Raw genomic sequence first — 27,864 nt, 5'->3', positions numbered from 1 at the left:
TCAAAAAATTTCAGTTTACAAGGTAGGCCAACCCCCAAAACGGCAGTTTCAAGCCCTGTGGAGACTGTCAGGAACAAATGTCTGTGACAGATCCCCACCAGGTATGCCTGTTGTGTCTGGAGCAGGTCACAACTCCAAGGCCTCGATATGTCGATGAACCGGAAGGCCATCAGGGACCAGGATGTGAAGATTTACATCACCTAGTACAAAAACACTTTTCATTGCAGCAGCTCAACGTCACAGTCCACGACCAAAGTTAAATTCTTTTTATGGAGTCTACAGAGCTGCTTGAGAGGCCAGTCTTTGTCGTGGTCTAACTCCTCAGGTCCCACTCCCCCTAGGCCTTTAATATTTCTAGCTTTGGATTTGAAGTCAGTGTTGATGTATTGTTGTACAGTATGGTTTTTTCTAATGAGACTTGCATTCATGCAGTCTTAAGTTTTTTTCACGAATGTGGTCTTTTTGGTTGCATATACTTCTTTCTACCAGGTGTATAGTAAATTGCATGTTCTTTTTACTTTTTCACCCTCTATTGTTTTTGAGCAGGATATGGTAGTGTTGCTAGTAAAGCATTAATTAGGTATACTTCAGTCGGTGTGTAGGGTGGGGCTGAGGGACAGTCCCTGGGGCCCTCGGCAGAGCTTTTTTTTATCTTTGATATGAATGGTGACATTCTAACTCCTTGGGTTCTTCCTGTGAGGAAGGAGAAGATGCAGTGGAGTGCAGGACCTTAGGTGCCTGTGTGGTAGCATCTTCTGATGAGAGTGTTGTGGGAGACAGTGTTGAAGAGATCATACAGGTCGAGTAGCATGAGAACTTCTGTTTCTGCTTGGTCCAGGATGGTCCTAATATTGTTGGTGGATGTGATGAGTGCTGTTTCGGTGCTGTGTCTCTTTCTGAAGCCAATTGGGTGTTGTCCAGTGGGTGGTGAAGGTAGAGGTGGGCAGAGAGTTGCATGCTTGTGGCCTACTCAATCACTTTAATTAGGTACCGTTGCAGGGTTATTGGACGTACGTTGCACAGTTGGTTTGGGTAAACTGATGGTTTTTTTAGGTAGGCGTCGACATCCACGTGTTTCCAGTCATCCGGGAATGTGGCGGTTGTGATGGAGGTTGGGATGATGTGGGGGAGGGTGTTGCTGATTGGTGACGTTCCCAGGTTGTAAATGTGGTTGGGACATGGTTCTGAACGGGCCCCTGTGTGGATGGTCTGCATGATCTTTGCTGAATATACACAAAGCTAACAGCGGCTGACCCGGGTTTTGCACCTCAATCCAGTAAAGTTCAATTTAATGTCCTGTGTATCCTCTTCCGGCACTTGACGCCGTTTGCTGCCACTGGAGGCCAGAAAACAGTATATACTTCAAATGGAAGGTACACCAGGAAATAAATTCAATGTGGCAAATTTCAGTCGCTCATCTTTTATATTTCACAAATTGTTGCACATTAATTAAAATCAGCAAACGTATTTTATTCCTTTTACACTAGGAACTTCATCAGGGCTTAACGTAAATTAGTGTGTTCACAACGTTTTCCAGTGTTAACCGCTGTTTCATCAAGAGGTAGTCACGAGATATACAGGTTTAAATTCATCCCATCCATGGAGGGTATATAGGGACCATGTCAAGCCCCAGTTCGACAACTGAATCCTTTGCAATTGCGGCGCTTGTAGCCTGCAGTCATGATCATTGCTGGTATATCTCTGGTGAGGGGTGTCTATTCGGTCAGGTGGTTGTCTTGGTTGGAGATGGGTAGATTGTCTATGAGGGCACCAGGGTCAGGTTGTTGTGTCATGTTGCTATAGATGGTAGTGATTTTGCTATGGAGGAAATTTGATAGGTCCTCGCAAATATCTTGGAAGGGGTAATGTTGATGGATGCAAGGGATGTGGTGAAGTCCTTTGTAATCAGAAAGATGTTCTTGCCACTGGTGGATCTTCCTTTGATGCATTCAGGTAGTTCTTATTTCTTGGTGTCTCGTAGCTGATGGTAGTAGCGTCTGAGAGCAGTCTTGTAGGTGGGTCTGTCAGAGGTTTTGTGACTGGTTCTCCATTTCCTGTATAGCTGTTTATAGTGTTGTTTTGTTTCTCGGAGGTCCTCTGTGTACCAGCTGGCTGCTTGCTGGATCTTCTGTGCTTATTATGTGTGATGGCTGAGAAGGAGTGAGTGCAGTGGTTGAAGTTTGTGATGTCTTATTGAGGTCGGATATAGGGTTGGGTTGGTCTGTCCATAAGGCTCTCAGCCAGTCCATTTTGGAGATTTTTCCCCATCTGCAGGTGGGTAGGCTGGTGGGTGCATTGATTTGCGGTGGATAGATATGTAAGTGGATGATGCAGCGGTCGGTCCATGTGAACGGCGTGGTGGTCAATGGCGGCCGCATCCTACAAAAGGTAGTGGGGAGTAGGGTAGGGAATCGCGAGGGGTGGTGTAGTTTAATAATAAAAAAAAATTAAAAAGGAAACCTTACCTTAACTTGCCGGCCGTGTCCCGTGTCCCGTGTCCCGCGTGGTTTGTCCTCTTCCTTGTGCCAGCTGGCACTGGGGCTGCATCAGACTCCCTGTCCAATCCCAGCCTGCTCTCATCCTATGAGAGCAGCGCAGGTATTAGCCTGAGCGGGCTGAAAAGACGCTCGCTCAGGCACAGAGAGTCTGCTGTTTCTTTAAGCCGGCTGTTCAATACAGCCGAGTTAGAGAAACCTAAGTGTGCATGTGTGTTTGGCCGGCCTGAGACAGCTGGCTAAACATACATGTATTCCACTCCTGCTACCCCTCCCATGGCCAGCTCTGCCCCTCCCTACACCCACAGGCCGAGCCAGCTGATGAAAAATAAAACAATAATGAAATATTGTTTTATTTTTTAACTGCTGGCTCTGAGCCAGTGGGGCGACACTCCTCTGCCATTGTGGAGGAGCCGCACCTGGTGGTGGTGTATTTGATGCTGTCGTTGGTGGTGAAGTTGGGGTCTAGAGTATGTCTTGCAGAATGGGTGGGTCCTGGGATGAGCTTGGTGAGGAAGGTTTTCTGTTGTGGAGCAGTGGCTGGTTCTATCCTCAAGGGTGAAAGTAGAGGTCGCAGAGTAGTATGTAGGCTCTGGCGTGGATGGTGATGAGGCATGTGGAGGTGGTTCACGGTCCGGGTGGTTGGTAGGCAAGGGTCCCGTTCAGGGTGTGGCTGTAAAGAAATTTGCAGCCTGAAGTGCAGGTGTTACATGAATTTGGTGGCATTCTCCGCCAATGTTGACCATTTGATAGATTTTTTAAAGTTGATTGTGAGTTCTCCTCCCATCATACAGTCTTGTAACCTGTTGGGATTGCCCTGGTGATGATGGGTGCCGACGTGGAGTTGAGCCATGTTTCTATGATGAAGAGGAGAGCTGGTGCGTCACGGCTCAGTAGGTCCCAGATTTCTATAGCATGTTGAGTGATGGAGTGTTAAGTCTATAGCGTGCCGACTGTGTGTGTGTTGAGGAGCATGCACAAGAGTGAGTTTTGTAGTGTGAGTGGCCTGTGGTGGATGGTAGGGGTGTTGGTGGCATTACTGGCGTTTGTGTGGGGTGTTTGGTTGGCTGCAGGGGAACCGGCAGTGGTTGCCGGTAAAAGCTCCTACCATGTTGTGTGGAGTGGTTGCACAGCAGTGGGGGAGCAGCATCCAGGCTCAAGCGACCAAAGGAGGGCTGCAGATTATCGCTGGGCGGTATGCATGGCTTCTAGGAGCGGGAAGTAGAGGAGGGAAGGCAACTTAGGAGGAGCAGGTAAGTAGTGGAGGAGGCAGTAAAAATGCATGTGGGGGGTGGCAGAGAAGGGGTCCAAACAGGGGATAAAGGCAGAGAAGAGAAAAATACACAGGAGAGAAAGGCACAAAAAGTGCACAAATGAGAAAAATGCACTAAAAAAGAAAAAAGTAGGCACAAAAGTTGAAAGAGAGCAGTAAACATGCAGAAAAAGAGCAGATAAGTGAGAAGAGAAGCAGCTTGGGTGTGAAGGAAGGAGGAGAGAGAGAGCAGAGGGAGCGAGGAGGGAACCTCAAGCCAAGGAGCTGGGTCCAACGGGGTCTGGACCTGGTTGGAGAACCAGTCACTGATAAGTGTGGGTGGGCTATAAATATCCACATTTATGTAAACCGAATAATCAGTGGTGAGCCTGAAAATATATCCTAAATAAGGCCTTTATTGATTTTTTGGGCCTCATCCCTAAGCATGATGTCAAGTCTGCATGATAGATTGAAGGAAACCTAATGAGGGTAAGAGGCTAGCTCACATACCCATTCTGCGTAGGAGGGTAGGGGATATATGTATACTAAGTGAGATGTGTTGTGTCATTTTAGAGTGCATATTTGAGCTCAGTCCTGCTGTTCATCTTCACCACCTCATTGCAGTTTATATTGTTCTCCTTCTTTTCTCCAATGCTTCAATACATTAGGAAGACTACTCATCATCTTTGTACAAGTTAACATTTTCTGTTTGATTGAGACTCCTTGTCCACATCAGTATGTAATGGTTTGTCTTGCTCCTTTAGGTCCTAGAGTTGTCGGAAGATGTGCGGCAGAAGATCCCTGAAGAGATTGACTATGAGACAACAAGTACAGTTTTAGCTGATGACCCTTCCCCACTTAATGTGGTGCTCCTTCAGGAAATTCAGCGCTACAATTCTTTGATTGAAACTATGAGGTTGGGGCTTAATTATTGGTTACCTTTCTACGTTAACCCTCATACAGGAATATATGAGTCCTTTTACTTCAAGAGTTGAAGTACTGGGAAATGCTATTGGCATTTGTGCAACGGTGACAACTTGTGTTTTAGTACTTTGTAAAACTTTAAATCAAGGTTGAAGGTTAGAGTTTCAGCGGCTCCATTGTACGTTTACCCATCAGTTCTGCAGATGAAACTTGTGCTTGTTGCACAGTGGGATTTCATCGTGGATGAGAGATTTTCTGGTTTACATTTCTGTATTTTGCCCCCAAACGTGTGAAATTTATGAATATGGTTCAGAATGGTAACCACTGGTGGCTCTGAGATGGCTGTGCCGGACGTATGTTACTAGTTTGTCTTAGGACTGCTCTGTCATTTTCCAAAACGGTCGTAAGAATCTTCAAGTACTCACCTATTGGTTAGATGGTCTTGTCTTTTATTTGTCCACTCTTAATATCTCATTGGTGACTGTGCTTTACCAGACACAAGACACACCACATCCATGGGCCCTTTTCTTCTCTGCAAAGTGAACATTTTGGAAATAGACTGTGAGAAGTTGGCCTGATATATAGTGCTCACTATCCTAGTGATCACTGTGTATCATACCAAACGTCCCTTATTGAGGATTGGTTATAAGTCAACCTTATAGACCAGCTTTCCTAGTAGCATGGACAAGAGCAGTCTTTAGGCTAAACTCTAGAGGGCGAGTTAAGCCAGCTGTTATACCATCACATATACCCCTTGAACACCAAGTGAAAGGACACCACACAAGTTGTTATGAAAATAAAGGATATTTATTTATAACAAGTCTACCCTGAACTCTTTATGAGTCAGGGAGCTAAGCACAATACAAAACTCTTAAGAAAATACTTCAAGTTGCACAATTTACACAAATGCCCGAGGGGCACGAAAAACCATATACACTGAAAGTGGAATGCGAAATACTAGCAGGTAAGTAACAAGATCCAGAGTCTTCAGGATCACTAGGACTACACTACTGAACCCTACGGTTAGGAGCAGGAGGCCTAGGGAGATCGGGTGCAGAGTGTGCACTCTCACGCGGGATGCGGGACAAAGTCTATGAAGGCTAGTATTTCTAAAGTCACTGTTTCCGGACGAATCCAACTAGGTAGACTAAAAACAAAAAAGGATCTGGATACTTAGATAGTGAACCTACGTTGGAGCACCGAAATGCTCAGGTTACCTGGCCCAGGGGCCGCGGCTGCATAGGGTTCAAAAGACGTCGGGAATCCTCGTTGTAGTCTATGGAGCCTGAAAGAAGAAGTTGCTGGCAGGCGACCAGTGAAGAAGTTCGGTGTGATCCAAGCCTGGATCGGTGATGGAGATGACCTGAAAGCCGAGGGGACTCAGTTCCTAATCACTAGCCAGTGATTGTGTGGGCACCAGGATGGCACCAGATGAAGTCACCTCGACCAGGTGAGTGGGCAACGCTGGACTCTGCTGTCCCTCGGACCAGGAGGCGTTGTCGGCGACCAGGCTGGAGGTGCGGGCTGTCCCACAAGGGTCTCTGCTGATGGCGATGTTGGAACCAGGATTGGAGCAACAAACCTTGGCAAAGGCAAGCCCACGCGGTTTAGTCAAGATGGCGTCTGGAGTGGACCAGGAGGGTCCGGGGTGCTCCTCTTTTGGAAGGGAGCAAGGGCCAGTCTGGAGCAACCAGACCAGCAATGAAATCGATGTGGTACGTCGTCAAGAGGGCCTCTAGCCAGCAGGCAAGTGGTCGGACAACGCGGTGAGCAGCAAAGAGCAGAAGGGCCCCACGCAGATCTCGTGGATGCTGGGGGGCTGGACTTCGGTGCTGGAGCTGCTCAGGGTTAGGGCTTCTCAAATCCCAAAGCACTCACTCGAGGATCCCTCGGCGATCGTGCTGGCTAAGCGTCGTGCAGTTTTGAAGATGGCCGGTCCCTCAGGTCTCGTCACACCCACGAATCTCAGCTGGGCTGATGATGCAGGTAGAGGTCAGAGATGCCAGGGAATCCGGGTCTCGTCGAGCTGGGCAGTCTTGATCTGGAGGATGGACTTACAGCAAACCGCGATGCTTAGATGGTGCCTGCGGGTGCAGGGTGACTACTCCTTAGCCACAACTGAGAGTCTTCAGAAGGTATCAAGAGTTCCTTTCGTGGAAAGTAGTTCAAGATTCAGAATGATCTAATTTGGGAAGGGGGCCCGCTCCTACCTTTATTCTAAAGAAAGGGGCTGGCACGCGACTAGGTCCTGCCCATGGGTGGGACCAGGAAGGGGGGTGGTTACACCCCTCTCCCTTGTCCGGACTTTCCCCAGCTCAGGGGCTGGTGTGCCCCTGGAACTGGTTTAAGTCGGCATATGCACAGTGAGCACCGGGGTGCCACTTGCAGTCACCTTCCTCTCAGCCCTGCCTACCTGGGATACACAAAACTCTGTCTGGGATGGTGCTAGCACCGCCCCTGACAGGAAACCCTTTGTCCAAGCTCTCCTCGCTGGAAGGACTCCCAGCAGCAGGAGGTCAGACTTGTGTCTGTGGTGGCAGCATCCATTTTGTGATGCTGAGGCTCGAGTTAACTTTAACCGGGGTTCACAGTTACATACATGTCGTGTCCCTCTAGAAGGGTGGAATGCTAACCCCGTCGCCAGAATTGGCGAGGGGTTAGTATTCCAATTCGTATGACACCTTACTCGACATGTTTTGATAAAGCGATACCAAAGTTGGCAAATAACCGCGAGGATTATAATGCACTTAAGAGTATATGGTACGCGTTATCATGGAACAGCTATTAGGACTTGGTTCCGCAAGCTGCAAACGGGCTCAGCTCATGCCAGAGCACCATCTCACATAATTCCACGCACTCTGCCTTCAGGATTGATAAGGCCTGCCATAGGAGTGACTGATAGGAATACATGTGTCCATTTTAGGGTTAGAAATAGGAATACTATATCTAAAGCAAAGGGTGATTACACCACCTTGCCCCAGCTGTCGTGCAGCCAGTTGTGTCAGATTTAGATGGCCAGCCAGGGGTGGCATAATGCATGCTGCAGCCCCTGGTAGGCCCTGGGTACACCTATGCCCTGGGTACCTATAGTACACTGTACAGGGACTGAAAAGGTGGCCCAGTACCAATTGGTAAATGCACCTAAGGTACATGGAAACCATTTTACAGAGAGAGCAGTGGGCCTGGGGTCCTGAATAGCAGGGCCCCAGGTCAACTAAGTCGAAAAACCAGCAAAACACCAGGCAAAAAGTTGGGGGCAACCATAGTCAGATATCCACCTTCCTACATAGACTGTTCGGGTTATTTATTTCTATTGATGAAAGTTTCCAGCTGTTCCTGCAGCCAGAGCCCCTCATTGAAATTTCTTAATTACTTTAATGTCCTAGCTCTTTTTCATTCTCAACTTTGTGGTTACCCTGTTATCCAGTGACAGGAACATACACTTATTCTGAAGCTGTTAATTCAGAGCTTTGCATGCCAGATTAGCATGCACATGTCAGCATCATAAGTGGAAGTCTTACTCTTCTTCTCTGGATGTATTCGTCTTTTCACCACTTTCCCTTTTCTTCACCAAATGGTGTTGATTGGACCTTGATTCGTGCACCCTCAGCAATTTCTCAACACTAGACATTCCCCCTTACCCTTTGGGACATTTGTTCTTTTCACAGCTTTTATTTTCTACATCCTCTATATTCTTCAGACCAGGATGCTCATGCCACAGTGGTCCGACCTCATGTATATTTTGTCATTGACCTTTTCCATAGCTCACCTGCATAACCTCTGTGTATCTCATTTGGGGAATTGTCGATTATTGCACACCCGTGCTCTGTTTGTTACCACAGGTCCAAGCCATCTCCAGCCGGAACCACTTAGCTTGTATGCAGACTTTGGGCGCACCGTTCCCAGAGGAGATATATTTCTTCATTAGGAAAAAGACTAAGAAGGTAGTTACAGGACCAGAGCACTCTTTCTGCTGTGAAGGTAGTGAGGCACCTTCCCTCACCTTCTTGCTCTGAAGTCAACCTTATTGTTCCTAAACAAGTAACCCTGGAAAGGTGAAAGTACCAGACAACCTCTGCTACTTTGGTTTGTAACACTGTGAAAGGTTAAAGAATGTTTTCTAAGGACTAAACTCTCTTCTTCTCCAGGGACTGTGTTGCACCATTGCGAAAAGCTCAGGTCCTCACTTGCTCACAAGAGTCCAAAGCTGTCCAGCCAGTCTCCTGGACGCACCCTACACCAAGAAGTCAAGTCTCCTTGGAACCAACTCTCCGTTCATCAGAGACCCTGTAGACTTGTTGCTGTGTATTAAGTCTTGTTTCTCCTGTGGACAGTTTCCGCCTAACCAGGCAGATCCACCTCCTGACCCCTTCAGTCTTCCACAGTAGAGGGCGCCTACTGCGCTGTGCAGGTATAGATGAGAGAATGAACAACACCGAATTAGCCAGCGTAGAGCTTAGGTGCATAACAAAAGCAGGAGATATGCCCCATCCCGTCTTCATAACATAAAGAACAATGGATCAACAAATTATTCTGTGAAGAATATTTAAAAAACATGAGAGATTTGGGTGACTTCAAAGTATCAAGTCAAATAAATTGTGTGAAATCATAACATTAACCCCTTCGATGCTTATGACGGAACGGTTCCGTCATCAGAGTCGGTTGGGCTGTGCTGATGACGGAACCGTTCCGTCATGACCACACCCGTTTTTCGAATCTTCAGCACAGAGCGAAAATTCGCGCCGCGCTGAAGAGGTTAAGGCCTGGGTATCGTCTCAGTTGTAAACAGTACCTGTTATCTGAAAGAAAAGTAGAATAGATTCCTTACCTTAGAATTACCCCCAGGCGTCAGAGTAGATCCGGAGAGTTTTTTCGTCAGGAGTACCCCTGCACGTCAAAAGGTGGTGTTGGTCGACTCCGCGATCGTCTTCGGCATCATCGGGATGACGTCACGGTAGCTATATAGACGATGCCCTAGTGCGCTGACGTCAGTTCTTTATTTTTCCACACCAGCAAGTGCAGATTCAGAGAGAGCAGTACCTCCAGTCACTTTTTGACTGACTTTTTCTCGACTTTTGTCGACATCATTTTTGGAGTCCATTGACTCCTTGTGCATGAGGGATGCCCATCTTCAAGGCTTGCGGTTCCTGTCAACGACCGATGTCGGTGATGGATCCGCACCGCGTGTGCCTCTACTGCCTGGAGCATGACTACGACCCCAAGTTGTGCTCCAACTGCCGGACCATGGCTCCGAAGTCTTTGTGGGAGGGGTCCTAAAAGCTACTTGAGGCCCGGCAGTCGGCTCCACATCGATCGAGGTCCCGGTCGCGTAGGAGGTCGAGGGACCGGTCGCAAAGCCACCACCATTCTTCATCCAAGTCTTTGCACTCTGGTCAGGTAAGTCGAAGCACAAGAAGAAATCGAAGAAGCATTGTCGCGCTTCGATTTCTCCTCGTCCGTCGGCTGACGGGACGAGGGATGCAGGTGGTGCCCCTCCCGCGGCTCCACGTGCGGAGTCCGAGGGGTCGGCTCGGGGTTCCCCTCCTTCCCAGGGCCGGGAGCCACCCCTGCCCAGCTTCGTCAGTTTTATGAAGCGATGCACGCCATCTTTGGGCACCACAGACTCGGCTCGGGGCCCTGGGCCTTTGACCCCGGCTGCTTCGGCTTTGGCGCCGCAGGGTCCCCTTGGTTCCAGACCTGGATCCGGATCAGCACCGATAGACCTTGTTACACGTCCCCCAGCGCTGATTCCACCTGCACCATGTTGACCCCGGCCACCACCTCAAGGTAGACACGGAGCCAGACTGGCATCGACCGATGCCAGATCCGGTGCCGATGGGTACTTTTGTGCCCCTGTTCTCCCCTGGTTCTTTGAGACCCGATTGGCAGCCAGAGGAGGGAGGGTGAGGAGGACTGGGAGGGATCTGGGGACCCTTTAACTGACCAGTTAGGTTATGACCTGGACTTGAGAGAGGAACTGGGGGAAGCCAGTGGTCTGGATACCTCCCCAGACCTTGGCATGTTTTCTCCTCCTACCATGGCTACGGAGGAGGGAGCGTCATATGCAGTGGTGTTGCGTTGGGCGGCCGAGGCTCTCCACCTCGAGCTACCTACGGTGGCAGTCAGGACTAACCTCCTGACAGAGGTGCTTCAACCGGCAGCAAGCTCTTCGGAGCCCCTGCTACCATTTAATGTAGCCCTCACGGATGTCCGTTTGGGCACCTGGTCCAGGCTTAACACAGGGCCTCCTGTGGACAGGATGATTGCCCGACACCACTGCCCGTCCCCGGGTGACCCCACTTTCCTCTCCCAACACCCCACCCCTGAGAGCTTGGCAGTCCAAGCCTCCACGTCCAAAGGTGCATTCCCTTACTCGATAGAGATTCCAAAAAGCTGGGACACCTTGGGAAGAAAATGTTTTCATCTTCCAGCTTGGGACTGCAGTCAGTAAACACCACATCTCTGTTTGGCCGTTACACCCACCCTATGTGGGATACCGCAGCGCAGGTGCTGCCCCAGTGCCTGGAGGAGGCTTGGGCCATGCTCTCCTGTGCAGTCGCCGAGGGGAGAGACGCAGTGAAATTTACCATCTGCTGTGGGCTGGATACCGCCGACTCACTAGGAAGGACGATTTCCACATCGGTAGCCCTTCGACTCTACGCCTGGTTGTGGTCAACTGGTTTTTCGGGGGATGTCCAATCTACTCTTATGGACATGCCCATTGATGGCTGTTGCTTTTTCAGGGACAAGGCAGACAACGCACTAGAGCGCTTTAAGGAAAATCGAGCTACGGCCAGGTCTTTGGGCCTTCCACCACCCGCACTGTCCAGTCTCCCTTTCACCCCTTTTGTGGCTACAGAAGGGGTGCCCCACCACGTTCCCTCGAGGGCCACAGGCCGGCGCAACCTGTTCATCCCCAGAGCGGCTGTGGTTGTGGGAACCACCTCCGTGTTTTGGGGGGGCCAGTCCACCACCGCCCCCTCTTCAGCAGCCTACATACCTTCCTAGTCCGACCGTTCAGGCCCATCACATGCTAGAGGGTGGCAGATTTCGCCATCACCTCCCCCACTGGCATATCATCACGTCAAACAGGTGGGTTTTGCAGATTGCCCGAAGGGGCTACTCCCTCCCCTTTGAGACTACCCTGCCAGCCATGCCACCTCAGTACCATCGAATGTCGGGGGATCATCTGGCCCTTCTCCAACAGGAAGTTACGGCTCTCTTGGCCAAGGCTGAGGTCCTGTCTGCTCTCACCCTAGAGACTGGATGGTAGCGTTGGACTTGCAGGATGCTTATTTTCACATCCCCGTCCTGCCGGCCCACCAGCGTTACCTGCGGTTCACGGTAGGCCACAAGTACTTTCAGTTTACCGTGCTCCCCTTTGGCCTTACCAGTGCCCCTCGGATGTTCACGAAAGTGATGGCGGTGGTTGCAGCTCATCGGCGCAGATCAGGGGTTCCAGTCTTCCCCTATCTTGACGACTGGCTGTTGAAGGCGGGCTCGCACCAGGCTGTTTGTCTCTCACCTCCTGGCTATGGCCGACCTCCTGCATTTGCTGGGGTTTCCCATTAACGTGCTGAAGTCACACCTGATTCCCTCTCAGAAGCTCTTCTTCATCAGAGCAGTTCTGGACAGTTCCTCCCAAACTGCGAGTTTTGGATATTAGACATTCAGCCATATTCATCAACCTGAATTGCGCTCGCAAATGGCCAGATTCTGAGAATCTGGCCATTTGCGAGTGCGATTTTTGCATTTGGGATTCATCATCCCAAATGCAAAAATCGCTATTTGCTAAATCGCATATTTGCGAGGAATTGGATTTAAGGAATCTCTAATAGAGATTCCTTAAATCCAATTCATCACCCTATTTGAAATTGCGAATTCGCAATATTTGGTCGCAATTTACCACGAAATCTGACTTCGTGGTAAATTGCGAAAAAAGAGTTAAAAGCACTTTAGTGCATTTTTTTCTTTTGCATGTTACACACACACATGTCCCCTGGACATGTGTGTGCGCAACACCTGTTCAAATGTGCATTTGAGGGGTGCTACAGGGTGTCCTTTGGACACCCCTGGCACCCTTCAAATCGCAATCTTATTTGCGATTAGCAAATTCCTAATCGCAAATAAGGAATACTCCCCATTCATTCCTATGGGCCTTTTGGCCCATAGGAATGAATGGGGAGTTTTTCCTTATTTGCGATTAGCAATTTGCTAATCACAAATAAGGAATCAGTAGGAATCGCAAAAATTTTTGCTAATCCTACATGAATCCCGTTTTGCGAGTCCTTAATAGCGAATCGCTATAATTCGCTATTAGGGCCTCGCAAAACGGGAGATTGATGAATATGGCTGTATGATTCCGATCTTTCAGGCTCTATCCTGGGTTTCGGTCAGTATTACTCTCGGGCTACTGGGTCTGATGGCCTCCTGCATCCTGCCAGTGGACCATGCCAGATGGCATATGCGGACGCTGCAGTGGGACCTGAAGTTCCAGTTGGCCCAACATCAGGTGAACCTGTCGGATTGCGTCCAGATCTCGGAGGGCACTGCACACCAATTGCAGTAGTGGCAAACAAACCAGCATTTGGTCGACAGCAGATCCCTCTCCCTTCCTCAACCGGAGTTCACAGTGGTGACCGATGCATCACTTCTGGCATGGGGCGGCCACATGGGGGAGGCGGAAATCAGAGCCCTCTGATATCCAACGGAGTTCGGGCTCCATATCAACCTTCTTGGGCTTTGGGCGATTCGTCTTGCACTCAAAGTATTCCTTCCCTCTGACCGAGGAAGAGTAGTGCAGGTGTTCACAGACAACACCACCACCATGTTGTACTGCAACAAACAGGGCAGGTTGGATCGTGGACCCTATGTCAGGAGGCCCTCCGCCTCTGGACATGGCTTGGACATCAGGGCAGGTGGTTCAACACCTGGCAGGTTCCCTGAATGGCCACAGGTGCACAATGGATTGCAAATGGCGTCTTCACCCGGAGGTGGTGCAAGGTCTCTTTCAGCAGTGGGGAGTGCCTTGGTTAGATCTAATTGCCACCGAAGAGAACGTGCAATGTCAGCAGTTCTGCGCTTTGGAATTTCCAAGGCTGCACTCGCTAGGTGACCGTTTTCGTACAAGTGAAGTCTTCTATATGCCTTTCCGCCTATACCACTTCTGCCCAGAATGCTGAAGAAGATCTGGCACGAACGGGCCCAAGTCATTCTTGTGGCTCCGGATTGGGCACAAAGAGTCTGGTATCCCGAGCTGCTCAACATGTCCATCAATCCGACTGCCTCTTCAGGAGGATCTTCTGTCGCAGCAGCAGGGGACAGTCCTCCACTGGAACCTGTCCAGCCTGCACCTCCCTGCGTGGAGATTGAGTGACGGCAGTTGACGTCGTTTGATCTACCTCCCAAAGTTTGCTATGTTACCTTGGCAGCCAGGCGTCCCTCCACTAAGACGGTATACGACTGCAGATGGAGAAAATTTGTGGCATGTTGCACGGCAAAGGCTGTGGATCCCCTTTCTGCGCCTCTATCTGAGGTTCTCATTTTCCTTCTTTCTTTGGCCCAGCAGGGCTCTGCTCTGGGCACTCTAAAGAGCTACCTGTCGGCCATTTCGCCTTCCTTAGGCTTCCTGATCAGCCTTCTCTGTTCAAGTCCACTGTTGTAGATTCCTTAAGGGCATTACTCATCTTTTTCCTCCTGTTCCCTTCATAATACCGCAGTGGGACTTGAACTTGGTTCTTACATATTTTATGTGTGCTCCCTTTTAGCAGCTACATAACTGTCCAATCAGACTTCTCACTTTGAAAGCTGCCTTTCTAATGGGCATCACCTCTGCTAACAGGGTGAGTGAGCTACAAGCTCTTTCTTCCAAGCCTCCCTTTCTGGCTGTCCATTCGGACAAGGTCGACCTTAGAACTAGATCTTCCTTTCTTCCCAGGGTGGTTACTTCTTTCCACATTGGCCAAACCATCACTTTGCCCACCTTCTTTCCTCCTCTGCAGCCTTCGAAAGAGGAAAAGAGGCTCCACCGTCTGGATCCAAAACATGCGCTTTCCTTCTACTTGGATCGCACCAAACAATTCCGGGTGGACGACCAGTTCTTTGTTGGTTACCTGGGCACTAAGACAGGTTGAGCCTTGCAGAAATGGACCATCTCCAGGTGGGTCATTTGGTGCATCAAAGCCTGTCATTCTTTGGCAAAGAAGGAGCCACCAGTGTGGCTGCTTAGGGATGAGGAGTCCCCCTTAATGACATCTGTTAGGCAGCTACGTGGGCATCGCTGCACACGTTCACCAAACACTACTGCCTGAACAGCCAAGTTTGGAGAGACAGCTTCCTTGGCCACTCTGTTCTCCAGCCCTTTCTGGTGTGAAATTAGTTCGCAGACCCACCTCTGGGTTTGGTATTGCTGGGATATCTATTCTAAAATAAGGAATCTATAACTAACTGTTTCTTTCATAGGAACAACTTACTTACCTTTTGTAACAGTATATCTGAAAGAAACACGTTAGTGTTAGATTCCTTACCTTAGAATATCCCCAGGCGTCAGTCTGGATCCGGAAACTTTTGCGTAGCAGTACCCCTGCGCGTCGGTAGGCGTAGTCTGCAGGCGTCCCCTGCGGCTCCGCGTCCGTCGTCGGCGTCGTGCGCCGTGATGACGTCGCTGGAGTATATAGACGCCGCCTCCGCGCGCTGACGTCAGTTCTTCTTTTTTCCGCGCCAGTGGACGCAGATCTGAAGAGCAGTACTCCGGTCTTTGACCAAGTTTTTCGATTGTTTTTTCTCTTATTGTGCCTGATAGGATGCCTGGGTTCAAGCACTGTGATGACTGTGAGCGCACGATGTCGGTCACGGACCATCACCGCCTCTGTCTCCGGTGTCTGGGCCCCGACCACGACGTGGACTCCTGTGTCGACTGCCGGGCCCTCACCAACAAGGCTAGGCGGGAGCGGTCCCGCAAGCTACTGGAGCTCCGGGTGTCGGCCCCACGTCGGGACCGGGAGCGGTCCCGGTCCGGCCGGAGGTCGAGAGAGCGTTCGAGGGAGCGGTCGCGGAGCCGCGCCGAGCGTTCCGGAAGTCGACACCACTCGTCAGGCTCGTCAGGTAGGAAGCACAAGAAGTCGGGGCGTCGTCATCGTACCCCGACTCCCCCCGACGCTCGCGCGATGCGGCCGGGGGCTCGGGTGACCCCAACCCCGCGGCTCCGCGAGAGTCGCCGGCGCGGCCTGCCTCATACCCTCCGGTCCCTGGGCATGGCGCGACGCCTGAGGAGATCGAGGCGTTCCTCATGGCCATGAGGGCGCTCGCTTCTCCGACGGGGCCTACGGCGCCTTCGGGCCCAGTGCTACCGTCTGGGGGCCCTGGCGGTTCGGGTGTCCCTGCCTCGGCGCCGTCGGGTGCTCCGGCCCCGGCGCCGCCGACGGCTCCGACCCCGGCGCCGCAAGGGCCTTCGGGATCGGCGCCGGCTGGTCTTCCGGCCTCCCCGGCGCCGTTGCCATCGGGGTTACCCCCGACGCCGCCCCCGCGCGGCGCCGGTTCTCCAGTGCCGGCTTCGGCCGGCGGTGGGGTTCCGGCGCCGGCTCCGGGCGGCGCCGTCCCCTTACCTTCCCCGACGCCGGACGCGGCGCCGGACGGGCGTCGCTCGACGCCGGTCCCGGCGCCGATGGGGCCCATGAACCCCGAGGAGCCGGTCTTCATCGTTGACTCCGAATACGGAGAGGATGAGGAGTACGGTGAAGGTTGGGAGGGGTCCGAGGACCCTCTGTCACGCGAGTGCCAGTATGACCCGGACTGGACAGGTGACTTGGGGGATGCCAGTGGTTTGGACGACTCTCCTAACCCTGGTTTGATCTCTCCTCCTTCCGTGGCATCGGTGGAGGGAGCTGCCTATTCTGTGGTGCTGATGAGGGCTGCCAAGGCCTTACACCTTGAGCTCCCCGTCGCGGCCGTGAGGCCTAACATCCTCACCGAGGTCTTCAAACCGCAGTCATGCCCACAGGAGCCACTGCTGCCGTTTAATGAAGCCTTGTCAGACGTTCTGTTGGGCACGTGGTCCAGGCCCGCTTCAGGTGCGCCTGTTGATCGGAACGTGGCCAGGCGCCACCGTCCTTGTCCGGACGACCCCAAGTACCTGTCTACCCACCCCACTCCTGAGAGTCTGGTGATCCAGGCCTCGACCTCCCAGTCCGCATTCCCGTCGGCCCCGCCCGACCGGGAATCCAAGAGGTATGACCAGTTTGGCAAAAAGGTCTTCTCGTCCATTAGTTTGGGCCTGCGGTCTTGCAACACCGCTTGCCTCTTGGGCCGCTACACCCACTCTGTGTGGGATACGGTCGCGGAACTGCTGCCAGAATGCCCCATGGAGGTGCGGGCAAAACTCGGTCAAGCTGTGGCTGAGGGCCGGGATGCAGCGAAATATTCAATACGGTGTGGTCTTGATACGACCGACTCGCTGGGCAGAGCTATGTCGACGACGGTGGCGATTCGTCGCCACGCCTGGCTGAGATCCGCCAATTTTTCGGCTGATGTCCAGAATACATTGATGGACATGCCGTTTGATGGCTGTCACCTGTTCGGTGACAAGGCGGACCACGCGCTGGAACGCTTCAAGGACTCCAGGGTCACGGCCAAGTCCTTGGGTCTCTCGACCCAGCGTCAGCAAACGGGTTCGTTTCGTCCCTTTCGTGGCCAAGGAAGGGGCGCCCCCACACGTGCTGCCAGCCACGCGCCGCAACAATCCTTCCAACGCGGTGGCGGCCGTGGAAACCGCCGTGGTGGCGGTCGGGGACAACGGCGGGGTCAGACCACACCTCCCCCCGCAGCATCTACCCCAAAATCCTCCTAGTCCGTGCTTTCGGCCCCATGTGACGCCAGTGGGTGGCAGGGTTCGCCATCACCACGCTCACTGGCGCACGATCACTTCGGACAGGTGGGTGCTGCAAATCGTCCGAAGGGGCTACTCCCTCCCCTTCGAGACCTCTCCTCCAGCCATGCCACCGCAGAACCACCGTGTGTCGGGGGACCACTTGACACTTCTGCAGGAGGAAGTTACGGCCCTCTTGGCCAAGGGGGCCATCGAGCGCGTTCCTGGGCCAGAAGTAGGGCGTGGTTGCTATTCCCACTACTTTCTGGTACCCAAGAAGGACAAGGGGGGCCTACGTCCTATCTTGGATCTAAGGAACGTCAACGGCTTCCTCCGGAAGGAGAAGTTCAAGATGTTGACGTTAGCTCAGGTCTTGGCTGCTCTAGACCCGCAAGACTGGATGGTAGCGTTGGACTTGCAGGACGCCTATTTTCACATCCCCGTCCTGCCGGCCCACCGGCGTTACCTGCGGTTCATGGTAGGCCTGGAGCACTTTCAGTTTATCGTGCTCCCCTTCGGCCTTACCAGCGCCCCACGGGTGTTCACAAAGGTGATGGCGGTGGTCGCAGCTCATCTGCGCAGGTTAGGGGTTTCAGTCTTCCCCTACCTAGACGACTGGTTGTTGAAGGCGGGCTCGCCCCAGACAGTCGTCCACCACCTTCAGATGACGGCAGACCTCTTGCACGACTTGGGGTTCTCCATCAATGTGCCGAAATCACACCTGTGTCCCTCTCAAAAGCTCCTTTTCATCGGAGCGGTTCTGGACTCGGCGCAGTTTCGGGTTTATCCTCCGGAACGGCGGGTTCGGGATATTCAGGCTTTGATTCCCATCTTTCAGCCGCTATCCCGAGTTTCGGTCAGGTTGACGCTGCGGCTGCTGGGACTGATGGCTTCCTGCATCCTTCTGGTGCATCACGCCCGGTGGCGGATGCGGGCTCTGCAGTGGGACCTGAAGTTTCAGTGGGCCCAGCATCAGGGCAACTTGTCCGACCACGTCTTGATCTCGGAGGGCACTGCGAGACAACTGCAGTGGTGGCTTACGGACCGCGATTGGGTCAGGGGCAAGTCCCTCTCCCTTCCCCAACCGGAGCACGTTGTCGTGACGGACGCGTCCCTCCGGGGCTGGGGTGGCCACTTGGGAGAGGCAGAGATCAGAGGCATCTGGTCTCCGGCGGAGTCCCGGCTCCATATCAACCTGTTGGAGCTGCGGGCGATTCGTCTGGCACTGAAGGCATTCCTCCCCTTTGTCAACGGGAGTGTAGTGCAGGTGTTCACCGACAACACCACCGCCATGTGGTATTGCAACAAACAGGGCGGAGTGGGGTCGTGGACCCTTTGCCAGGAGGCTCTGCGCCTCTGGCAATGGCTGGAACGTCAGGGCGTGACTCTGACGGTTCAACACCTGGCAGGTTCTCTGAACGCCAGGGCGGACGAACTCAGCCGTCGGTGCTCGATGGATCACGAATGGCGTCTGAACTCGGACGTGGCGCAAGGCATCTTTCTGCAATGGGGAGAGCCTTGGTTAGATCTATTCGCCACAGAAGAGAACGCGCAATGTCATCAGTTCTGCGCGTTGGAGTTTCCAAGACGGCACTCGCACGGCGACGCCTTTCGGCGCGAGTGGAGTTGCGGTCTGTTATACGCCTTTCCGCCTATACCACTTCTGCCCAGAGTGCTGAAGAAGATCAGGCGCGACCGGGCCCAAGTTATCCTTGTGGCTCCGGACTGGGCTCGAAGGTACTGGTATCACGAGCTACTCAGCATGTCAGTCGGTCCCCCGATCCGCCTGCCCCTTCAGGAGGACCTTCTGTCGCAGCAGCAGGGGACGGTCCTCCACCCGAACCTGTCCAGTCTCCACCTCCATGCTTGGAGATTGAGCGGCGGCAGTTGAGGCCATTTGACTTGCCTCCTGAAGTCTGTGATGTTATTCTGGCAGCCAGGCGTCCCTCCACTAAGTCGGTATACGCCTGTCGGTGGAACAGATTTGTGGCATGGTGCACAGCAAAGGCTGTGGATCCTCTCTCTGCCCCTCTTTCGGAGGTTCTTCTGTTTCTTCTTTCTCTTGCCCAGCAGGGCTCTGCTCTGGGCACTATCAAGGGCTACCTTTCTGCCCTTTCAGCCTTTTTGAGGCTTCCTGATCAGCCTTCTTTGTTCAAATCCCCGATTGTAACTCGGTTCTTAAAAGGCATCACTCACATGTTTCCACCTGTTCCGTTTGTGATGCCTCAGTGGGATTTGAACCTGGTTCTGACCTTCCTGATGTGTGCTCCCTTTGAGCCCCTTCATTCTTGTCCTCTCCGTCTCCTGACTTTAAAGACGGCTTTCCTGGTTGCCATCACCTCTGCCAGGAGAGTGAGTGAGCTCCAGGCTCTTTCTGTCCAACCTCCTTTCCTGTCCATTCATCCTGATAAGGTGGTTCTGAGGACTAGACCTTCTTTCCTGCCCAAGGTTGTTTCGGCCTTTCACATCGGGCAGTCCATCACCCTCCCTTCCTTCTTCCCGCCTCCGCATCCTTCAAAGGATGAAGAGCGGCTCCACCGTCTGGACCCAAAACGTGCGCTTTCATTCTACATGGATCGCACACGCCAGTTCCGGGTGGATGACCAACTGTTTGTTGGCTACGTGGGTGCGAAGAAGGGACGGGCGGTTTGTAAACGAACCATCTCTCGATGGGTCGTCCTCTGCATCAAAGCGTGCTACTCTTTGGCTCGGAAGGAGCCTCCTGTTGGGCTGAGGGCCCATTCCACTCGGGCCACGGCGGCTACTACTGCCCTGGGCCGGGGAGTCCCCTTGCAGGACATTTGCCAAGCGGCTACGTGGGCCTCGCTGCACACCTTTGCGAGGCACTACTGCCTGGACAGTCAAGTCCGGAGGGATGGCTTCTTTGGCCGTTCTGTTCTCCAGGACTTTCTGGTGTAGTTTTGTATTGGTTCGCAGACCCACCACCGGGGTTGGTATTGCTGGGGTATGTATTCTAAGGTAAGGAATCTAACACTAACGTGTTTCTTTCAGATGAACAAGTTACTTACCTTCGGTAACGATATATCTGTAAGAAACATTAGTTAGTGTTAGATTCCTTACCGAACCCACCCATCCTCCCCGTTCTGCGAACTGATACCTAGGGTTAAGGACATCCCTTTCAGGGCCCTAGTGTTACATGGCACCAGTGTTGGTTCTCTCATGGCTCTGCGTCTCCTGGCGCGGAAAAGCTGTGTGCAAAGAACTGACGTCAGCGCGCGGAGGCGGCGTCTATATACTCCAGCGACGTCAACACGGCGCACGACGCCGACGACGGACGCGGAGCCGCAGGGGACGCCTGCAGACGACGCCTACCGACGCGCAGGGGTACTGCTACGCAAAAGTTTCCGGATCCAGACTGACGCCTGGGGATATTCTAAGGTAAGGAATCTAACACTAACTAATGTTTCTTACAGATATATCGTTACCGAAGGTAAGTAACTTGTTCATCTGTCAGGAACGTAGGTTAGTTATAGATTCCTTACTGGCCCACCCATCCTCCCCGTTCTGCGAACTGACTTCTAGAGTTAAGGACTTCCTTTCAGGGCCCTAGTTTTGTGCACCAGTGGTCAGTGTCTTGCATGGCTCTGCGCTTCTAGCGTGGAAATTTGTGTACCGAACTGACGCCCACACAAGAGGGCGGAGTCTATGTAGCTACCGCAACGTCATATCAGCGACCACGACGACGAACGCGGAGTTGACCGATGCCACCTTCTGATGCGCATGAGTACTGCTGACGAAAAAACTTTCCGGATCCAGTCTGACGCCTGGGGGTGATTCTAAAGTAATGAATCTATAATTAACCTATGTTTCTTAGAGATATATCAATACCAAAGGTAAGTAACTTGTTCATTAATGCATATGTAGCACTAAAATATTCGAATGAGACATAATGTTATGTATGATTATATATTTCAGTTGTTCTAGCAAACAGAGAATGTGTGGCCTTGTGATAAAAAACTTGCTTGTGCAGAAAAGAAGTAAATGAAAAATAGCACATGGAAATAAATGAAATTTGCAACGCAAACATCATATACAAACGAAGAAATGATTAATAAAAAAGAAAGGCAGTTGATGGCATTGTTGGACACAAAAGCCCACTTCTTTCGTGTCAATGTTTGAAACCTGAGTGAGCATTAGTGGTCATCACTGGGCTGATGCACACTCGGTGAGCATCTGAAAAGTAGGATGGGGAAAAAAATTCTGGTATAAAGGATGAATGTAGGAAAGGTGCTAAAATTCCTCAAATGGGAATAGCATGAAATTAATATGGGTTACAAGTCAACAGAGGGACTCCGTACCAATGAGTTCCCAAACTGCAGAGTCCAAAATTAATTTTGATTGAGTGTCAAATCATAAATATTAATGTGGGCCATCCAACAGGGTATGTGGCATCAGCGTACATAAGCAAGAACATGCAACAGTATTGAAGGTAGTGTTGAAGGTCTCTTTGGACTAGCACTGTGCTGTTCTGCTCCTTATTTCAACATTTCTGATACTACATCAGCAAGAATCTCTTCACCAGAAAAAACAAACGCCTGATTTTCACCGCAGGAAACCTTTGAAAGGGAGAGGAGTCCTGCAACAATTCATCACAACAGGAAAGTCCTCAGCAACATCTAAACATTGACTCCTCCCTTCCTCTCTCTCTGATACCCACTAAAATAGGAGCAAGCATTGCCAATTACCTGGAAGAGTAGGAGACATAACAAAAGAGAGGGTTTGCCATCCATTAAACTGAAATGCTAGTCAACTAACAAAGCAGTGCCATCTGGAATCTACAGGCAACAGTGATGTTCTCTTGAAAGGGATGGTCTGCCTGTCTGCCAACATTCTTTATTTTTTCCGATTAAAAAAGAAGGATCAGAAATATTTATTTGCTTTAGCTTGTGCATTGTAAGATTAATACTGTAATGCGCTCTTAAAAGTGAAAATAAAATCTGTCTATACTGGAGAACTTCTCTGCAAAGGTAACTAATTATTTTCTTCTCTGACTTGGGATCCAACTCAAATTTACAAGTTTAAGTATTTTCTGTTGCCAGGAGTTTGCCAAGATAAAGAATTTGTTGAAAACCAGGATAGAGGAGTACCATGAACTTCCTTTACTCTCGTTCCCTTCTGCATTGACCAGATTTCTAGTCTCCTCTTCGTAGACAATGTGATTCTCAAGCTTTGCCTGGGATGCTTAGTCCTCACACACCACTCCCCAATGTGCCTCTAAGAGATGGGAAGTGGTTCATGACCTAGCGCGGTACACAGTTCATACCCACTTTACAACTGGCAGTATTCACCCGGCATTACATCAAAGAAGGAGCAGTGAGGGGAACAAGATAAAGGGGTGCCCTCCACTCATACAGTTAAATAATATAGAAACCCCCTTCTCCAGCATCCATACCTTACACCATAAGCATCAGCATTTGCCTAACATGTAAAATGCAAGGCTTTCTTAGGCCAGCCAACGTCTTGTTCATAACAGATGCTTTTGTTTTAGAATTAAAGCAATGGTGATCGCCTTTCTTAAAAAAATAGGAGAAACCTCACATAAGCAACCAAGATAGCACTACTGGATGTTCATTCCAGTGGGATGGGCTTCTCCTCATAGCTGTGCTCTTAAGCATGCAGGGAAGAAGGTCTGTGTGTCTGATCTGCCATCAGCTCAAAGTAATCGCTCTATCTCTGATGTGTTCTGTTAGAATCGGGGGTCTCTGGTTGGCACAGGTATGCACTTGTGACAAGCAGGGACCCTCTCCTCTAGTCAGGGCAAGGGAACTAAACTCTAAGAATAACCCCTGCTCACCCTCTAGGTTACGTGGCGCGAGCAGTCCAGGCTAATCCCAAGAGTGTTAAGTTAGTTAAGCATTTATGACTGTACACAGTAAACCCACTGATTCCCCCACAAATGGACACCAGGCTGTAAGTTGTATCAAAAATACGGGTTCTTTATGTAAAAGATATAGATAATTTAGGCAAGTACTCTTATAAGGCGAATAACGCTATCACAATACGGCCACAGTGCTTAGTTATCAATAATAGTTCCTCAGTGGGTTTTTCCAATGCTTGGTGGTGGGTCTCGTGTGCTCCGCTTGCACTGTTGAGGCGACCCGCTGATCCGGAGGAGTAAACAGGGAAAACAAACGGTGCGGACCCTGGATCCGGTGATGGCGCAATAGTCTTTGGGAAGGGGGGGGGCTCTGGGCGCTTCAGGCGCGGGCGTACTCTTCAGGTAAACCGAAGTAGGGCCCGCCTACTACTGTGAGGAGAGGTGCCCAGCATATGCGGCGTACTCTTGATGCACGGGCTGAGGAATGCAAGCATACTTCAGGAACTTGGGGTAAAAGCGTAGGCGTACTCTTGGCGTACGCGCTGAGGAATGCAAGCGCACTTCACGAACTTGGGGCAAAAGCCTAGGCGTACCACACAGGCACTTTTGCGGCGGGTACGGCCAGTACCGGTGGCTGTGTCAGGTGCGGTGCGGACACTTCCTTCTCCGCGTCCTACCTTCCGTCGGGTTCACTGGGAATCAAAGCGGGTGACTTCTTGCGGCTCCGGAGTGGTGCGGCCGGTACACTACAAGCGTACGGGCTGGCTGCACCTCACACGAGACTCCGGTTTCCAGCGGCGGGGCGGCCCAGGGCAGTGCAGCCCGAGGGGGACAAAGGGTGCAGGATGCGGGCGGCCCAGCGGAGCGGGGCACAGCTCAGCGAGGAGCAGTGCGGCTCGAGGCGGTGGCGGCCAGGCACGAACTGCCAAGGGGGGGTCGAGGCGCACTTCAGGCGAGGCCCCGGCGGCAGGGAGAAGTCAGGCTGATCGTCGCAAATCATCAGGGAAGGCAGGATGAGCCCAATGGTCCTGGGGCTCAGCTCAGGGGGCTAACTCTGGTTCAAGCCCTTGGAGATTAGTTCTAGGCACAACTCTGCAAAGACCCTTTAGGTCTTCTCCTCTCCCTTTGTGTAGCAGGGCATCAGCTGCAGTCCAGTCTTCTAGGTCAGGGACAGTCCTTCTTCTTTCATTTTCTCAGGTCCTTCTCATCAGGCAGAGGTTTGTCGTGGTTAGAACAGGATCTGATTTGTTAGGAGCAGGGCTCCTACATTTATAGTCAGTTTCTTTTGTCTTTTCAGGCCAGGGGGGCCTTTGTATAGTCCTTTACAGTCCTGGAGCACTTTGTAGTGCAGACTCTGCCTTCTCCTTTCAGTGTGTAGGGCAGGGACAGCAGGAGGTGGAGCCAGCATTGAAATGACAAGTACAGCCAGGAGCACCTTGTTGACAGTCTTCCCTCTTCCTGGGCTAGGTGTTGGGCAGAGTCATCATTCGCTCCCCAGGAGGTGGAGCCAGCATTGTGGTGGCAGAGCACAGCCCTATTCAGAGTCAAGGGGCACTCCCACCACCCACTCTGGACTCTGGTGTAATCCCTCCAATCACCACCTGTCATCCCCCAGCCCTGTCACTCACACAACCCAGACAGCAGATACACATCCTGGCAGAGGCGGGCTGAAATGGTTAGGCAAGCAAATGCTAACTTTCTAAAAGTAGCATTTGCAAACACAGGATATTAAAATAAACGTTACTAAAAGAAGTATTTTGTTATTCTGAGTTCAGGCATACTAAACTTGCCTTCCAACATGTTACCTGAGTCTGCTGGGATTATAGAGTGTAATAATTCCAGCAGCCCATTCTGGCCAATGAGAACAGGTAGCCTTACAATAGTGAAAAATGAAAATGGCTGTAATTCACTATTAGGACATGCCACACACATCAGGGCGTGTCCTACCTTATGCTTACAATGCACCCTAAGCTAGGGCCTACCATAGGGGTGAATCACATGAAGTAAAGGGAAGGTTTAGAGGCTGGCAAGTGTGTGCACTTGCCCAGCCAGCATGACAGTACCAGACTGCACGCAGGTTCTGCAATGCCAGATCTTAGACACATTTTACAAGGTTGCTTCTGTGGGTGGTGCAACCAGCGCTGCGGGCCCACTAGCAGTATTGGCATTTACAAGCCCTGGCACTCCTGGTGCACTTTACTGGGGACTGTCAGGAAATCCAATGAGCCAATCATGGAAATCAATTAGAGGTATAGTTTACATTGGGAGCACTTGCACTGCAGCACGGATTAGCTGTGGCGCAGTGCCCTGAGCAGCAAACACCCTCAAAACATCTTAGGCACATCAGCAAAAAGTGGAAGGGAAACTCACGCCAAGGTGCCAGGTCTAATATGTTCTTAGTAATGTCATGTCCGTGCATCATTATTTGTCTTGTCTGGTTCTCTGTTCAGAGAGACATTCGCCACAACAGTCTCATGAAAGTAAAAAATGAGTCCTAGGGGCCATCCAAATTTTAATTATATGGTGCCTAGGTAAGTGGCTAAAACATACTACTACATGTTACGATCTGTGTGTTATGTCTGGACAACATGTGTAATTGCTACCATTTTTCATGGCAAATTCCTCAGGGCTAGAGGACCAAAATATCAACCCATAATGGACCGCAAACATGAACATAGAGGAAAGAGGGACAGGTGGAGTCAAGAACATTTAGTAGCAACTAATGTGAAGGTGCTTTGTGTTAGCACACACAACAAAATTGCGTATGTATATACATTTACCACCTGACCCCAGGCTGAAAGCCTACCCAAGTCCAGATATTCAGCATTCTATTTAGTTTTTCTTTTCAACCACCTGTTAAAAACACCTTACCATTATAGTAAAAGGAGTTTATTGGACCACCGGAGAAGCGCTGTATGACATATTACTGTGCCCGAGTGACCAACAGAAAGATTCTACCATACCCAAACTCGAGCCTAGAGTGAACATGTTTGTAAGCTGCCTTCCTGATGCCATGCAATCCCCCAAAGCTACCATCTGAGCAGTACTCCGTATTGCTAATGCCTAGTAGTTCTAAGATACGGAATTTCATGATAAGGATATTGTTTAACAATGGATTATTTAGCCAAATTGTAAGTAACAAACAACCAAATGTCCCTGTGGTGTCAGCGAGGCCAGTAGATACACATACATTGACTTATCCAGACCCTGCATGCATTCATATCCCCATCACAGTGGTTCCTGAGGAGAAGTTTTATGTCTGTGAATACATTCATAGCCTTCCTGTAGGCCCACTTCAAGTTTCGGGCTCGGTCCTGGTCCAAGGCCTCTCCTGCAACTTTTCATCTTCATGACCAAAGTCCTCTACTAATTCAAAGTGCAAAAGCAAACATAGGAAAGAGAAGCTGGACTCGAACCCATCTTACTCTGCCTCCAAAGAGAAGGCTCAAGGGCGTCACGCTGTCACTTGCATTCCTTTGAGCTTTCCAGCCACGGAAAAGATTCCTCAGTTGGCGTGACTCTACATCCCAAAGTGCACAGGGCATCTTTCAACAATGGAGAGTGCGCTGGCTAGATCTTTTCGCCACAATTGAGTATATGCAGTGCTGACAATTTTGAACCATGGAGTTTCCACAAGCCCATAAAGGCTTTGCAGTGGGCTCTAAAAGGATATTTAGTGGCCATTTTGGTCTTTCTCTGTTTGCCAAACCCCATCGTCCTCATTCAAATCATCTATTGTAATGAGGTTTATAAAAGGTTTGACACATGTTTCCTCCCAAGGTGTATGTGATGCCACAGGAAAACCTTAACGTGGTCTTGGCATTTCTCATGTTTATGCCCTTTAAGCCGATCCATTGCTGCTCATTGCATCTCCTCACCTTGAAAAGTGTTTTGACCCTTTTTGATACACCAGTAGGATGCGTAAGTGAACTTCAGACACCTTCAGTGGACCTGCCCTGACAAATTGGTGCTGGAGACTTGGGTAGACTGCTAGATGCTATCTTGCTGAGGACTTGGGCACCCTTTTAATCAAGTCTTGACCCCACATGGGGCAATCCATCACACTCAAACAGGGCTTTAAGCGTTTACATTGATTGCATAAAGAACCATGGAGTGGACGATCAGATTTTTGTGGGGTTCACTGGAGCAAAGAAATGGAAGGCTGTGCAGAAGAGGACCTTGTCGAGGTGGACTGTCCTCTTCTTTAAGATCTGATGTGCCCTGGCCAATAAAGAGCCTACCACAGGTCTAAGAGCCACATTCTACCTGGGCTAAGGTTGCTTCCACTGCACTGGCATGCAGAGGGCTGGTCCGTAGCCTTTGCCAGTTTGTAATGTGGGTGTCAGTGCATACGTTCATGAAGCACTACTACCTTGATAACCAGATCGGATGACAAGGACATTTCACCTACAAGACTTTTTAGTCTGGAGCCCACTCCACAGATCCTCCACCTTGGGAAGATGCTGCTGTGGTATCTATTCTAAGGGGAGGA

At 51.0% G+C, this 27,864-nt stretch overlaps 1 protein-coding gene across 1 annotated transcript in view; it reads left to right on the top strand.

The window, feature by feature from the left end:
• DNAH2 (dynein axonemal heavy chain 2) overlaps positions 1-27,864 on the top strand; it is a 2,538,822-nt gene that overhangs the window by 2,443,615 nt on the left and 67,343 nt on the right. The window contains exon 83 of the mRNA XM_086946066.1: positions 4,512-4,663. Within this exon, the coding sequence (XP_086802192.1) occupies positions 4,512-4,663 (152 nt within the window). The remainder of the gene's footprint in view (positions 1-4,511; positions 4,664-27,864) is intronic.

This window comes from Lissotriton vulgaris, chromosome 12, assembly GCF_964263255.1.
Source record: "Lissotriton vulgaris chromosome 12, aLisVul1.2, whole genome shotgun sequence".
Taxonomy (NCBI): domain Eukaryota; kingdom Metazoa; phylum Chordata; class Amphibia; order Caudata; family Salamandridae; genus Lissotriton; species Lissotriton vulgaris.
The sequence above is the reverse complement of the archived record's forward strand: the minus strand, read 5'-3'. Positions and strand labels throughout refer to the sequence as shown.